The 16946-nt window shown below is 40.8% G+C and overlaps 1 protein-coding gene across 12 annotated transcripts in view; it reads right to left on the bottom strand.

Annotated features, from left to right (window-relative positions):
• The window catches only part of PDE5A (phosphodiesterase 5A), a 196353-nt gene that overhangs the window by 31573 nt on the left and 147834 nt on the right, over positions 1-16946 (bottom strand). For 11 of the 12 annotated variants that reach the window (XM_072625339.1, XM_072625338.1, XM_072625340.1 and 8 more), the window contains 3 exons: positions 8882-8969; positions 4783-4883; positions 2019-2096 (listed from right to left, as the gene is read on the bottom strand). In XM_072625339.1, coding sequence (XP_072481440.1) covers positions 2019-2096; positions 4783-4883; positions 8882-8969 — 267 coding nt within the window. Of the gene's footprint in view, positions 1-2018; positions 2097-2308; positions 2972-4782; positions 4884-8881; positions 8970-16946 lie in introns of those variants that run through there. The other variant, XM_072625349.1, reaches the window with a different exon arrangement.

The raw sequence follows: 16946 nt of genomic DNA, 5'->3' as shown, positions 1-16946 counted from the left end.
TCCTGTAAATGGCCAGGTGGCCCAATGGCTAGCATACTGACCTTGGAGTCAGAGAGACCTGAGTTTGGATCCTGCCTCAGACAATGACTAGCCACGTGATCCCAGGTGAGTGAACTCATCTCTGGGCCTTTGTTTCCACATCTGTATGGGGGGGGGGGGGGGGTTGGGCTCCATGGTCTCCAAAATCCCTTCCAGCTCTAGACATATGATAACATTCTTCTGATGGAGTCAATGAGAATTCAGAGACTTGAGTGATAGTCAACTTTACATAGCGCTTGAAGTTTGCAAAGCATTTTACAAGTATTATAGTGAAGAAAGTCTTTGATATCATTATCCTGGCAGTAGTAAGACAAAGTCCATTCGACCTTTTTTTCTTTTTGTCAATAGTCTGACTCACTGCTTACCTGCTAAGGAAAGAAAACACCTTGTGATTCTCAACTAAAATGAAGTGCTGGCTTCTTTAGACTCTCTGCTCTAGAGTGATGAAGCCATTATGGTTCTTAGTGATCATCAAAGAATGGTTCCCAGAAGACAGATGTCTCACTTCTCGCTTTTGAGGTCTGTCCAGCTCTTGCCTCCATCCACAGAGCTACCAATGAGCCCCTCATGGTCAGATCTGATGGTCTCTTCTCGATCCTCTCCCTTCTTGAGTGGGTCCCCGCTATTGATTCTCTGTAGCACTTGCTACAGTTGATGTCACTCTCCTCCTAGATACCTTCTCTTCTTCAGGTTGTTGCAATGCCACTTTGTTTGGGGTCTGTTGCTATCTGACAGAACCTCAGCTGCCTTTGGTGGCTCATCATCCATGTCACAAGACCCAGCTCTGTGGCCTTCCTCAGTTAGCCCATCTAACTTCCATTATGCCTACTCTTTTATAATGTCTCTGTTTGTCTCTATGTATCATATATGTGTACACATACTACATATTGTGTATTGTAAAAATATGTGTACATACATATTATATATATTATCTGCAAACATACAATATATTGTGTATTATATTATAAACGTATATGTGCACATGGATATAATTGGTATATTATATATTACAATACATAACACCTGTATTATTTGTGTATATATATGAAGAAAGCATGTTGTACATATAAAAATGCCTTTAAAATTTGGACAAGAGGTGCCTTAGGCCTTTCTGCCCTAAAGTTTTGTTGTATATGAACAGAAATCCTCTTCTTTGCTTCTTTGTAACTAAAATTTTAGATGAGAACTTTCAATATTTATAATATATTCTATAGACATACAGAGATAATATCTCATACGTACATTTGTGACATGTTGTCCACCTTGTTGGAATTCGAGTTCCTTTAGATGTGAAATTTCAGTATTTATAATATATTATATACACATACATGCACATGTGTGTATATATCTATCTAGCTTATATGGCTTTTTTTTGCACGTTGTCTGCCTTGTTAGAATTCAAGCTCCTTTAGGGCAGGCTCTGCATTTTTGCCTTTCTCTGTTTCTCCATGCTTATATAGCACAGTGCCTGTCGTAAAGTAAATGGTCATGTTTTTGAGTGACCGACTGACTCACTGACCTTCCCGTGTCCCAGGTTTGCAGTCTCAGCAAATCTCAGGCTTCTCAAACTCTGGTGGGTCAAACTGTCCTATCTCCCAAACCCCATAAACACAGTGTGCATTGGGGAAGCTCTAATTATTAGGACGTTTTATTGTATGGAAAACTGAAATCTGCTACTCTGCTTCTTTGTATCTGAAATTTTAGGTGGGAACTTTCAGTGCTTCCTTTCTAAGAAGGAGGAGATGGGACCCACAGACAGGTCCAGGGCACTGCCTCTCCACATTTTAAAGGCACTTCTAGAATGAAAAGACAGTGTGCTGAAGGTCTCTCACGCATCTCTTGGCTCCAGTTTTGGATGTCTGACCAGCCTGGAGGCCTGGAATCATCCACTTGCTCTAGACATCGCCTCAGTAACATGAGACAGGGGACACAGATCGTCAGGGCAAGATCATGCCTTCATGAATGTTACAATGACTTACAGAAATAACTCTTTGTGCTGGGGATCTTCAAAGTTGAATTGTTTCTTTCCTATAAGTTCAAAAAATTCCCCTCTTCTCCTACAAAATAAAAGAACACATTTGGCTGGTTATGACAATTTTTCAGCCTATACTCCTCTTTGTTTAGAAAGATTTAATAAAATAAATGAAATGTAATAAAATAAATGAAATTTATTTAATAAAATAAAACGTAATCAAATGAATAAAATTTATTTAATAAAATAAAAATAAATAAATTAATAAAATTTAATAAAATGAGGAAACCTCCTCTTGAAGTCAGTTGCAATTCAATGATCATTAACTGTGCATCTTGAGTTAGGGCAATGACTGGAGATAGGAAAACAGGGATATTTTCAAGGAGAATCTTTCCCAAGGGGGAATACTTTCATCATGTCAAAGGCTCATATATTAGAGCAGGAAAGGAGCAGAAATCCTCTAAACACATGCAGGCCGGAGCCATCCAAGACAGCATCTCCAGACCTGGGTTTACAGGACTGTAACTCCGGAACTGGAAAGGATCTCAGAGGCTGCCCAGTCCATGTACCTCCCTTTCCAGAGGAGGAACCTGAAACTCAAGGTCAGGCAGACACTTAGCGTCAAGAGGCAGGATTAGATTTAAGGTCCTCTGACTCCAAGGACAGAGCTGTTTCCTCTACTCCTATAGTCCTATGTTAAAATAATATACAAGACCCTATGTAATTAAGAGCCAGAATGGGTAATTTATAACATTCATGTCTAATTGCCAGCTAAGAAAAGTGCAAATTTTATTTATATGCCTAAATGCTAGGATCCCATAAACATGAATGCAGAAGGTAGACTAGAAAGAATGAGAGGTCTACAGTCAGAGGCCATGGGTGTGAATCTTGACTCTGCTGCTTATTGCCTGCGTGACCATGAATAAGACCCTTCATCTCTCTGGACCTCAGTTTCCTCATCTGTAAAAAAGAAAGGATTAGGTAAAGTGACCTCTAATGTTCATTTTCTTATGATCCTTAAAAGTGTCTTTCTGCTCTAAATCCTATGAGCCTATGAGAGAAGGATCAAAGTGGGTGACTGTGGTTTGGGGCAGTTTTATGGAGAGGGTGTGGTTTTATTGCTAAGTTATAACTTATGTAACATAGTGAAAAAATACAAAAAATACCTTATATGGTAAACCAGAATATTCAATTAACCAGAAGACCCCATTTCTAATGTTTTAGACAAGTAGGAATGTTTCCTGAGTAAGCACAGATGTGTTCCAAGCCCTACGGTTGGCAGCCGCTTTCTGGTATGAGACAGTGGACAGCCGCCATAAAGCGATGTCTTGATTCACAGAGATAGGGGATGGGACCTGTGATTTCATTGGCACAGGAAATTCCAAGGTGAGTAAACTTCTGCCACTGTGGGCTCATCCCTTCTCTGTGTCCTTGAGTACTGGGAGGGAAAGTGATGCTCACGGTCACATGACCACTAGGTGCGAGAGGTGGGATTTGAACACAGGTCTTTCTGGTCTCAAAACTTGCTCTCTATCCACTACGTGAGGCTTCTGATTTTATAAAAAATGCCAGAATAAAATACTCCTTTTTTTTCCCACAGAAGCAAATGCTAAGATAATAGGTTCCATTCCCTGTAATGGGCACTAGGTGGTGCTACAGCAGATAGAGCACTAGGCTTGGAATCAGGAAGATTTCTGTCATGGGTTTAAATCTAGCCTCACACACTTACTAGAGGTGTGACCCTGGGCAAGTCCCTTCCCCCTATTTGTCTCAGTTTCCTCATCTGTAAAATGACCTGGAGAAGGAAATAGCAAATCTTTCCAGTATCTTTGCCAAGAAAATCCCAGATGGAGTCTTGAAAAATTAGACACAACTGAAAAATGATTCAGTAACAAATTCCCAGTAAACACGGCATAAACTAAAAAGCCATTAGTTTGTTACCCTCTTCTCTTCCCAAAGGCACAAGAATGTATCTTAAAAGTCAAAGAATTCTGGAATGCCAGTCTTTCACTGTCATCAGAGACAAGTGTGAGGGTGATAGACAAAACCCACGTGTCATCACAGACCCTCATTTTTTTCTAGCAGCTCCCACTATTTTCCCTTCCCAACATTTCCCAGGGCTCATGACCAGAAGCTGTTGTTTTCCAGATAGTTTTGAGAGAGGATTTCAATAAATAGTAAAATCATCAGATTCTTAGAAAGACATCTTGAGCCTAGCTAGGTCTAAGCCTGGGTTTCTTTCTATTGAATGCAACAGTGAGAAACTGATTACTTACTTTATACTTAGGCTAGGATGTTTAGGAATAGATGGGGACAGAGACTGCATTAGGGATTAGATCTGTGATTCATGGATTTAAAGAAATCCCGGAATAGGACATCTACTCTACCACTACAAGGCAACATTTCTAGAACTTGTAGTCTTAGGACTTGTTTGGGTGCACTAACTCATTCGCCCAGGTTTGTACAGCTAGTATAGGCCAGAGGCAGAACAAGAATCTGGTTCTCTAAGCACTGTGTCATGCTGCTTCTCATAATCGATAAATATCCAAAATACATGAGGGTGCACTGTCATTTTTAGTTTTAAATAAAGCCAAAGAAAAAAGTTTTATTGTTTTCCCACATTAGACCATTCCATATGCTGTTAAATGTCTCTTCTAAGATTCTCTGTTTTGTTCAAAAAGTTCCCAAGATGAGGTTCTAAACAATTTTACCCAATTCCAAATACTCCCAAAGGAATGCCAGTAGTCCCAAGGCAGGCTCTTTTCACTTACTTGATGTACAGTGCCAAGTCAGTGGCTAAAATTGCCTGCTTGATCATTTTCAACGTGGACTTGTATTCATCAATGGACAGGCCACTGAGAATCTGGTTGCCCTTGACAAAGAGAAACACAGTATTAAGATCTGACCTGGAGTCATAGTGAAGAAACTTTAATAGCTGTCAGCCAGGCAGCTACCTAGAATTTATTGACAAGAAATGGACTATGCAACAAGAAATGGAAAGGAAAAGGAGAAAATGTGAAGACAAAACTCCACCCCAAAATGTCCCCATCTTCTGAGCCTATGAGAATAGGTGGAGACAACTGTTTATTTCAGATATGAACCACTGGATGACTTTCTCCATCAGTAGCGCCCTACCCTGGGGCCATTTTGAAATGAACTGATCCTTATTGGAGTCTATGGAAGAATCGGTTCACTTCAAAATGGCCCCAGGGTAGGGCATTATTGATGGGAAAAGTCTCTATGTGTCTATCTACGTATTTCAAAATATATCTGTATTTTCCTGTATCCTTTCTCTCAGCTCTGCATGTGTGCTAGCACTGAAACCCATAGTCACCTATCATTTTCGCCTTGGGCAGGCTACCACTTTAAGTGAGGGGAAGGAAAATACGGTGAATTTGCCATCAGCTTTGGAGCACCCAGAAAGCCTTTCCCAGCCCCTGCTCCCCAGCTACGGGACCAAGCCCTTTTAGGGATACATTCTGCCGACTCCCTAAGTCTCTCCCATCTTATATACCTATCTATGGACATGTTGGTTAGGATATAAGCTATCTAAAGGTGGGGACTTTTTTTTCTTCTCTTTATGTCTCTAATAATTAGCACAGTACCTGGTATACAGTAAGTGCTTAATATATGCTTATTGATTGGAAAGATTTAAAATAGGAAATAATTAAAATAATTTCTCTTTTTCTATTTCTATTGTTTACCACCTAAGAAATTAGGATACAGGGTATGCCTTAACCCATAAAACTGAAAATTGCAGTGAGGCTCAAAGTACGGGAAGCGGACTTGGGGCAGAGAAGGGGTGCTGTTTTGGTTAGGTAAGCACCTTTGACTCCAGGGTATGGGGACCAAGTACAAGGACAGTGCCCCTGTGGCTCAGGGTTATAAAAGGTCAGTGACATGCCCCACCTGTGACATGGGCCTCTTGGGTGCCTCATGGAGGGAGGTCAGTGAGCCACCTGGAGCTCTTGGGGCTGTATCAGCAACATGCAAGTTCTGCGGGTCTTCAGAAAGAATAGCAGCCTTCCAGCACGGGCCTGACAGTCCATTATCTCTTCTCCATGGACTGTTCTAGCTAATTTCAGAGGACTTGTCACAGGTGGTTTAGAAGACAAGGCACTGGATTTGGAGTCAGAAAACTTGGTTCAAATCCTGTCTTAGATACTTACTAGCTCTATGACCTTAGGCAAGTTACTTAACTTCTCAGACTCCTTTCCTGCTCTGCAAAATGAAGGGGGTGAATTCTGACCTTTTAGAACCCTTTTATCTCTAAAGCTTTGATCACGGAGTTACCAGGATGTTTGCAGAGAGAGAGAGAGAGAGAGAGAGAGAGAGAGAGAGAGAGACCAGGAGAGACATTTTTAAGGCCTCTGCTCTAAGGCCCTCTGTTCCTGACTAGTGATTCTTTCCCTGGGACTGCCACTTTAAGGAGGACCCCACTATGCTTCATCTCACTCTTGCCTCAACTCTCTCTGGTCTTCTTGTCCTCTATCCATCCTCTCCCCAACTTTCTAGTTCCATTTTATGGGCTTTCCTCTTCCCTTAGCATTGTAAGCTTCCTGCAGATAGGGAATGTCTTAATTCTTTGTATTTGCATTTCTAGCAGATAACAACGATTAACTGCTCATTAATCCTATAGTCTATGTATCTATGTATCTATCCATCCATTCACCTCTCTAATCACATCTCCTTGTTAATCCATTCTTCTCCTTCTCCTATCTCTACGTATCTATGCATGTATCCATCATTGGCCCACCTATTCTCCTGTCTCCCTGTCTCTGTCTCTCTGTCTCTCTGTCTTTGTATCTGTCTGTCTCTCTCCTCCACTAAGTTAAAGAGTGGCTGAAAGGGGAATCCATACTGATGAAATCAAAGGTTCTTGAAATATAATTTTCCCTGGTATTAAGCTCTGAGGGAGGTCTCTGACCTAAAATCATTAAAGAGCTGGCCTCAGAAGCAAGAAGACACAAGCCCAAGTTCTCTCTCTGATACACAGTGGTTGTGTGATCCTGGTTAAGTCCCTTAACTTCTCAGTGATCTCAGGCAGCTCTCTTTAAAAAGTTAGAATGACTGCAGACTAACATTGGCAGATAAGAGTTTGCTTCATGAGGAAAACCCACAGTTCATGCTGGAAGAAAAAAACAAGAAAACAAGAAAACAAAATCTACTTGTTCTGGATCTGTGATCTCACTGATGTTGGCATTGTCACTTTCCACACTGATTGCAGCCCATTCTGCATGACCTTGGTCATGGTTGGATGAGACAGTCTAGCTAATACATTGGCCGTCCATCCTCTAATTATCTTGACTTTTTGTGCATCCCATGGCGGGAAGGGGGTGGGGGAGAAACAGGCTACCCAATAGGCATCTTTCACTTTCTTGAGGGATTGACTCATTTTTTCCCCCAGTCACATGCACACATAGCTTTGATTACATCTATTAGAATAGAATACCACAGCTTCTGAAAAATTGACTGTTATTAAGACCTGATAGAAATTTAAATTCCAGGTTAAACAGAAAAAATTTCAGGAAAATGGCCTCTTATTTTTTCCTAGCATTAACCAATCAATCAACAGGTATTCATTAAGCACCCACTAAATGCTGGGCGCTGTGGTAAGTGGTGTTCCAAAATAAACAAGTAGCCAGTGGGCAGAGGATCCCTTCTTTTCGCTCTTCCTCCCTAACCCCATGTTCAACTCAGAGACTGAATATTCTCACAGAATTAAGCAGCTGGGGCTATGGTGGGACCCCTGGGAGGGCTGAAGGGAAACCATTGGTGCAGAGGTTGGAATGGGTTTTCTCTGTGAGCCGTGAAGAGGGTCTCCAGGGGGGTAATTTGCTCTGCAACATAAGGTCATAGGATCAAAGATTTAGACATGAAAGGTGATGCCTAGGTTATGAAGGACAAGCCCCGATAACTAGTGGCTGGTCACATCACACAGCGAATAAGTAGCAAGGTTGGTATCTGAACAGACTCTCTCTGGGGCAGCCCACTGTTCTAAGGTCACAGTCCATTTAAGGAGAAGCCATGGGGCAGCAAAGAGTGAGGGTGGGGGGAAGGGATGAAATCTATTCTATACTTTTCTTAGGGTAGGAAAAAGGATTGGATCTATGATTTCAGTGGTGTAAGGAACTCCCAGACGAGAAAACTCCTTCCACCAATGCAGGTCTACACCTTCTCCATAAGATAGATCCATAAAGAGTTACCTAAGGCACTAAGAGATTAAGTGACTTGCCCAGGGTCAGTGTGTGGACATGTGTCAGGTCAAGAAGGAGACTTGAGCCCAGGACTATCTGGAGTCCTGGTCTCTATCCCCTATGTCCTGCTTCCTCTTCATACACTAAAATGACAGCCAGTTCCCTTGCCCCCTTTTCCTTAGTTATTAACTTCAATCTATAACCAAAGAAGGGATAAAGCTTTTTAATGGGTAAGAATTGTAACTGTTTTATTTTTCAAGACAACATCTTTGTTCAGAAAGGAATGAACTGCTCAATGGACAGCAGGTTGCCAGGAACAAAGCCGGAGGTTGTTAAGTAAATGCAGTCCAGAGGACCCAGGATTCCGAGCCAGGAATCACCATCACGGAGCAGCCCATCCCTGCCTTGTTGGGGGTGGCCTCTCCATGAGATGGTCCAGACGACCATCTCAGCTTCCCTCGTGGGCTCTGTTTAGGCAGGCTTGGGAGCACCCAGAAGTCAGCCACACTCGGAAGCTTTCAAACAGTTGGATTTTCCTTCCTTACCCAAAAAGGAATAAAGTCTGCTTAAGAATTTATGATGCTGGGAATCATTCCAAAATCTAAAAATAAGACTCCAGCAACCAAGTTTTTTTTTTTTTTTTGAATCATACAGCTGCAAGTTGGATACTTACTGGGCTGTTGAGGATCATGAGGCATTGGTCAAAATGATGGTGCTCCATTATGGAGTGGCAGTAAAGCTGAGCGAGGGGGTGTTCACTTCTGTGCCATGTTTCAGTGGATAAAGGAAAAGACAGGTCAGTTAGTCAAGCAGCATTTCCCTAGTACTTACTTTATGCCAGGCACTGTGCTAGGAACTGGGGATACGACAGTCATGAAATATTGATAAAAACATTTAGTCACCCAAGGGACACCTGTGTTCTCCCAAAGAGAGATGACTTGCTTATTTTATTGTCTCTCATTTTCCCTGGGGAGGAAAGGAGAGAGAGCCTGCCTGCCTGAATAAATCAAATGATTACGTCTGATGAGGGGAAGGGTCCAAGGCTGACCTAAATGGGCCAGCTACTTTGCTAGAAGATGGAGCATTTGATTGGTTTCCGCTGTGATTAAAAATAGCACTTACATGAAGAATTCCCCATGGTATGACAAGCAGGGAGCAAAGAACCATGAACATCTCTATGAATCAGAGATAAAGAAAAGGTCTCTCTGAACAAGTCACGAAATCACAGACAGGAGGAGCTGCAAAGGGCCTCAGAAGCCAGTTATTTCAGCCTGTACTTGGACAACGATCCCCTCTCCAATAGCTTCCCAAAGTGGTCTCCTGACTCTCTGTCTTAACCTCTACCTCCCAAAGGACACTCTTCTACTTTGGGACAGCTCCCATTCTCAGATACCATACTTTGAGCTTGCACAGACCTTAGAGTCTAACTCTCATTTTACAGATGAGGAAACTGAGACATAGATTGGAAAAGTGACTTGCCCAGGGTCCCATAGCTAGTAAGTGTCTGAGGCTGGATTTGAACTTCAAGTTAGTCCAATGTCTCTATTTTACAGATAAGGAAACTGAGGCCCAGAGCAGCTAAATAATATGGTCAAGAATATAGAGGTAAGTGACACAGGTGGAATTTGAACTCAGGTCCTTTGTCTCTAAAGTCAATGTTCTGCCATGTTTTGCTCATGAAGAGAAGGCATGGTTGCATTGGGCTATGTGTCACTGAAGGCAGCTCACACATTGATGGGGCCACGGATACAACCAAGCACTCAAGGATGAATAAGAAATTCAGTTTACATAAAGCTGCAGGAAATGAGGGACCATATAAATAATTTCTAAGACACAACTTCCTAGGCATTTGGAAAGGTGAACCAACTAAACGACACTCTTTCAATTGTTGATGAATTACAATTTTATTCTAACGGATAGAATGTTTGACTTGGAGTCAGGAAGATCTGGTTTCAAATTCACCTCAGACATTTACTAGCTTTCTGACCTTTGATAAGTCAAATGCTCTGTGCCTCAGTTTCCACATTTGTAAAATGAAGGGATTGAACCCAATGGCCCCCAAGGCCCCTTCAGTTCTACACCAGTATCTTATGTGGTTAATTTGCCCCATGAATTAGCCTTTTTCTGCTTAGTTCTAGATAGACAAATTAAGAGAGAGTAGAAGCTGCAGAAGGGTAGATTTGATTGATATTTAATACCAACTAAGCAACATCCTAATAACTGGTATTATCTCAAAGTGAAATACCTCAGCAGGCAGTCAGGTCCCCATCACTAGGGTTATTCAAGTCCTGGACAAGTGTCCAGGAAGCCGACTTGGGGACGTCCAGGGAGAGAGGAGGGACCTGTCTCTCAGGGAAGGCCATCCTACTTCAGGTCAGTTCTTCTAGAGAGGCTTCTCCCTTGTGTTCTGCCCTCTGCAGCCAAGCAGAAGCCATCTCATTTCTCCTCTCAATGACCTCCATTCAAATATGTGAAAACAGCTGTCTCCAAGTCTTCTTGTCTTCAGGTTCATCAGCCTCTATTCCTTCAACTGTTCTTCATTTGGCATAAACTAGAGGACACCGCCCCCCCCCCCCCCCATCCTAGACACTGGGCCCCAACCACTCTCAACTTTGTAACTGTCCTTCCTACATCATGGCACCCAGCTGAACCCAATCCTCCTCCAGCCTCCAGACATATAGCTGGTATTCTGGGTTTTATTATTCATGTCAAGAGGAACATTTCCATTTTTAATTCAACAAATTTAATCCAAAGAACATTCAGAGAATATTCATGATGTCTGGAACCTTTGGTTAGGAGCTGGGGTCACAAAGATGATGCACTGAGTCTCAGGGAGAGGGAAGGCATCCAAATCTGTCCCAGAGCTCTGGGCCTAGAATCAGGAAGACCTGAGCTCAAATCCAGTCTCTGACAGATCAGTTTTGTGGCCCTGGGCAAGTCATTTAACCTCTGCCTGCCTCAGCTTCCTCAACTGTAACATGGGGATTACAGTAGCACTTGTGAAGATAAAATGAGATAATATTTGCAAAATGTTTAATATAGTGCCTGAGACATAGTAGGGGTTTAGTAAATGTGTGACTTTCTTCCTTCTTTCCTTTTCCCTCAAAACAGCTGAGTCAGACCCTCCCAGGGAATGGAGAGATAAAAAAAGGCAAAGGGGTGAATGAGGAATAGGAAATCACTGAAGGTAGACTGGGTTTCAGCACCCCAAGTTATTACCTAAGTATGACTTTTTCCAAGTCACACTCAGGGCTGTTTCTCATTAAGCAAAAGTCAGTCTGTGTGACACAGAAAATGAACACAAAGTATGCCCTGAACCTCTTCTTACCTTCTAAAAATACTGATTTATGAGGCAAATCAGAGGCTGAGAAATACTGCAAATTTCCTCTTTACAAAAATACTTAGTACAAGTATGTGCCCTTTCAGCCTGGGACTTTTCTCCTCTTTGAATTTGCAGTAAACTGGATCTCTAGGAATGAGATTTACCTCCCCTCCACCCTCTGCCCTGGATAGGCCTCACCTTGGGCAGTGGGGAACAACATTTGTTGGGCTGAGAATGCTGGCCTGCCGGGTCACAGGGAGAAGGGGAGTGGCTCCTCCCACTGCCTCAAAAGTGAAACAGAATGGGGACCTATTTCTTCATCTCATGTGCAGCATTCACATGAACAGTCTATGTTGCCCGATTCATTTAGAAACATTATGAAAGACATTGGGGTCAAATGAAATTCTGATCAATCTATGATCAACTAATTTTAGAGAACTGAGGATTAAAATGATTTCTCCCTCTCTGAGCAAAGAAGACCAGAGATTTAGGGCTGGAAGGGCCCATAGGTCATTGAGTTCTACTATCTAATTTTGTAGATGGATAAAAGAGGCACAGAGAAGTTAAGTGACTTGCCCAAGGTCGTATGAGTAGAAGTGTCAGTTTTGATTCCAGCTCAGATCTTTTGACTCTTTGACTGTTGCACATGGTCTCTTTTGTGGATTATAGATATCTAATGGGGAGGCAAGGCCAATGGGTTGATTTATTTTGCTTAAGTATACTTAGTTATGAAGGCCAGGATGTGGATGGGGAATCATGGAAAGTGATGGTGGTATTAAAAAGCATCAATACGACATTAATATTAGGGAAAAAAAAAGAAATTAGGGATGAAATAAAAAGTCTCATCTGCATAAGACCTGAATATAAAAAGCCACATCATAAAAAAAGGAGAAGAGAACTGACCAGACCTGGTACAGGAAGAGGTCTTAACCAAACAAGAGATGGGAAGATCATAACAGATAAAACATATAAGACTGATTCTATGGAACCGAAGAGCTTTGGCACTGACAAAATCAATGCACCTATGACAATAAGAGAAGCTGTTGACAAGGGAATCTTTACATGAAATATCATTTATAAAGAGGGGTCATGTCCAGAACATACAGGAAATTAACAAATACAGTGCACACAACATAACACAAATATATAAAGTCAAGAGCCATTCCCCATTGGATAGATAGTCAAATGTTATGAATACGTAGTTTTCGAAAGAACTGGAAACTATTATAAGATAACTGTGAGGTTTCATCTTGCACCAAGAAAATTGATGAAGATGATGATAGTTGGAAAGAGTCAATACGGGAGAGGCTAAAGGTAGATAGGTGCACTAATATATTACTAGTGGGCAGCAAGGTTACTCCAGCTAGGCCTGGAGTCAGGAAGATCTGACTGCAAATGCAACCTCAGACCCTTGCTAGCTGTGTCACCCTCGACAAGTCACTTAACTCTATTTGCCTCAGTTTTCTCATCTATAGAATGAGTTGGAGAAAAAATGGCAAACCACTCTAGCATCTTTGGCAGGAAAGCCCCAAATGGGATCACAAAGAGTCAGATGCAGCTGAAACAAAAACAACAGTGGAACTGTGAATTGTTTCAATCATTCTGGAAGGTAATTTGTAATCATATTAAAAGTAACAACTAAAATATCCGTACCCTTTGACCCAGAGACACCATTGTTCGGCATATATGTCTGAGGCTAAAGATATACATCAAAATATTTATAATGGTACTTTTTGTGTTTGCAAAGAGCTACAACCAAGTAGATGACCACACGATGGGAAATGATTACAAAGAATTTCACCTGGATGTTCTAAGAAAGGAGGTTGTATGGAGAATATGGAGAAGCATGAAAATGTTCATGTGAACTGGTGCATTAACTACGATAATAACCATGACAAGATAAATGAGAAGTAATAATGAAAAGATGGAGACAGTCTAATTATAATGACCAAGGCTGAGTCCAGAGAAAACAAATCAAAGATGTCTTCCTCTCCCTTCTTTGCAGAGGTGGAGGGCCATGAGTATGGAACATTAAATAATCAATTAGACTCAGTTGATCTTGCTGAACTACCTTTTATCCCTCTCTTTTGAACAATTCTTTGTTATACATACTGGCTGATTGGATAGATGAGGAGAGATATATATTTAGAAGGTTAAAATGAGGTCTTAAAAATTTTAAGAAAATTATAAGCAAGAACATTTCTTTTTTAAAGCAAAATCAACTGTACAAATCCAATTACAAAATGTTCCTTGTAGAAAAACAGACCTAAATAATTGGAGAAATATTAATTGCTCATGGGTAGGCTGAGCCAGTCTAATGAAAATGATTTAATTAATTAATTAAATTTAATTAATATAATATGATATATAATATATAATAAAATATAATTAATAATTTAAATTTAATTAGTTAAATAAAAAAATACTATCTAAATTAACTTACTTATTCAGTGCTGTACCAATCAAAGAACTGTCATTTTGTAGAGCTAGAAAACTAATAGCAAATTCATACTGAGGTATACAAGGTCAAGATTCTTAAGGATAATAATGAAAACGGTGGGAAGGAAGGAAGCCTATCAGAACCAGATTTCATACTATACTACAAAATGGTAATCCTTAAAATGATTTGGTACTGGCTTAAAAAAAACCCAGAGAATTCAATAAGTAGAACAAATTAAATGGAGGGCATATAGAAGGAAGCAAACACAGAAACATAATTTTCAATAAACACAAAGATTCCACTTAGTAAAGATTTGCCATTTGACAAAAACTGCCGGGAAAACTGGAGAGTAGTTTAGCAAAAACTAGGTATAGACCAATATATCATACCATATACCAAAATAAATGCCAAATGGATGCACGACAGACATAAAATGTGACATTGTGAGCAAATTAAGAGGAACAAGGAATAAATAGCATTTCACATGTGTGGATGGGGAAGAGTTCATGACCAAACAAGTGATAGAAAGGCTCACAGAGATACAGTGGATAATTTTATTATATATAATTAAATTGTTTTTGCATAAATGAATCTTATTCAGTTAGAATTACAAAGAAAACAGGTAATGGGGAAAATAAATCTTTGCAGTCATTTTCTCTAGTAAAGATCTCATATTAAAAATGAGGAATGGATTCAAATTCATAAGACTAAGAGCCACTCTCCAATAAATAAATGATGAAAAGAAATAAATTAGCAGTTTTCAAAAGAAGTCCAAGTTCTCAGCAACCATAAGGAAAAAAATGCTTCAAGTCACTAATAAAAGGAGAAATACAAACTAAGATAACTTTGAGGTTCCACCTCACACTCATCAGATTGACAAAGATGATAAAGGAGGGAAATGAAAATATGCTTAGCAGTTTCTGGTATATAGCAGGCGTTTCATAAATGTTAACTGATTGACTGACTCACAGAGGGGATGTAATAAAACAGTCATTTTACAAACCCTTTAGGAACCATGCCTAAAAAGTTACTAAACCATGCATTATATTTGACTTAACTAAACCACTGTTACACCTATACCCCAGATAGATGAAAGAAAGAAAAGATCCATGTGTACAAAAACACTTACAATACCCCTTTTTGTAGTAACCAAAAAGTAGAAAACAAACTGAGGTGGGGTGGGAAGCATCAATTGAGGAAGGGCTAATTAAGAATGGTTTCTGAATGCAATGGTTAGGGTGCCACGAGATATGATGAAGTGGCCAAGGTCAGAGGACACTGAGAAGAACTCTATGAACTGATGCAGAGTGAAGTGAGCAGAAACAGAAAAATTTACACAATGACAACATTCTAAAGAAAGTCAGAATTCAGAGAGCGTAGACCTCTGATCAATGCATTGACAAACTATGAGTCCAGAGGACTGAAAATGAAATGTCCCAGCCCTCTCCTGTCACTGAGGGGATGGGCTTGAAATGTAGAACGAGACACGTATTTTCAGACATGAGCAATGTGAACTTTGTGTTGCTGGACTATGCATATTTATTAGAGGGATTTTTCTTTCTACCTTTTTCAAACATTGTTCCAAGAGACGGACATGTAATAAATGCTTGCAAAAATAAATAAGCTCTTCTTTAAAGCAGCAAAGTCCGATGTACATCTTGTCCGCCTGCCAAATCTTCACAACGCAGCTCTGTTCTTCTTCACATCCCTACATGTCTTTATTTGTGTTCTCTAAGAACACTGCTCTGACTACAAGCCTTTCTCCTCCTTCCTCCGTGTAAACCCTCATAGCAGTGCCCTGGAGCCTCAACCCCTCCAGGCTTACTCTTTCCTAGCCTCCTCTCCCTCTTCACTATATTCTACCGTGTCCCACGGGATGCCTTTTCTACTGTGGCAGACACCCCTTTATCCTCCTCACTTCCAAAGAGGGATCCCTTTTCTAGAGGGCTTAAGGAGTCCTGGGAGGCAAGAGGTAGAATTATTATTCCCATTGTATAGTTGGAGAAACTGAGGTTCAGAGAGGTTAAATGAATTGTCCAGGGTTACACTGTTACATGTCAGAAGTAGGATAATGGGGAAGATACGTGCGCTTGTTAAGAAGGAAATCCCGCCCCCCCCCAAACCAAACCCTTTGTTATGATGGATGATATTATGTCTTGCATTGCACCAGGAGGCTTAGTAGTTATTGAATTACTTATATAATAACAGCAACATCATAAAGCAGTCACCTTTGAAAGACCTAAGGACTCTGACCAATACACTGACCAGGTATGACTCCAAGGGAACGGAAGTGAAGCATGCTAACCATCTCCCTACAGAGCGGTGATGGAACCCAGAGTGAGGAATTGCAGCAGACATTATTGGACATGGTCAATAATGTCTTTGTCTGACTTCTTTTTTAATGGGGGAGAGGAACAGGTGAGACAGAAAGATTTTTGTTAATTAAAGAAGGTGAAATTAAAAATACTTATTGAGTATATCTGAAACTGACTTCTTTAGTATTGTAAGCAGATCAGGACAGAGATGGAAAATGGCAGTTCAAATGAAACTCATCTGTCCTTCTAAGGGTACCCTTCCTCCACAGTTCCCTATTTCTGTTGAGACCAACTGCCATCCTTCCATTCCCTTAGGTCCATAATGGTAACCTCCCCTCACCTTCAATCCTTATCTCCTCACAGTACAAGCCCCAGTTCCAGTCATTTTCTCTCTAGACCACAGCAACCACCTTCTAATGGACATTCCCCCTTTCTTGTTCATCCTTTCAAACTGCTGCCAAAATAATCCTCCTAAGGTACAGCTCTAGCCAAGTCATTCCCTGTTTAACAATCTTCAGTGGATTCCTACTGCCCTACGATCAAATAAACCTTTTTATCTTAGATGCAGAGCCAGAATTTTCCACATTTATTTCCCATCCTGGAGTTCCTTCAGCTTCTCATTCAATTGTAGAACTCCAAGATTTTGCCCAGGCTGTCCAGA

The sequence above is a fragment of the Notamacropus eugenii genome, chromosome 7 (genome assembly GCF_028372415.1).
Source record: "Notamacropus eugenii isolate mMacEug1 chromosome 7, mMacEug1.pri_v2, whole genome shotgun sequence".
In the NCBI taxonomy this organism is placed as follows: Eukaryota; Metazoa; Chordata; class Mammalia; order Diprotodontia; family Macropodidae; genus Notamacropus; species Notamacropus eugenii.
This window is presented reverse-complemented; position numbering and strand designations above follow the sequence as displayed.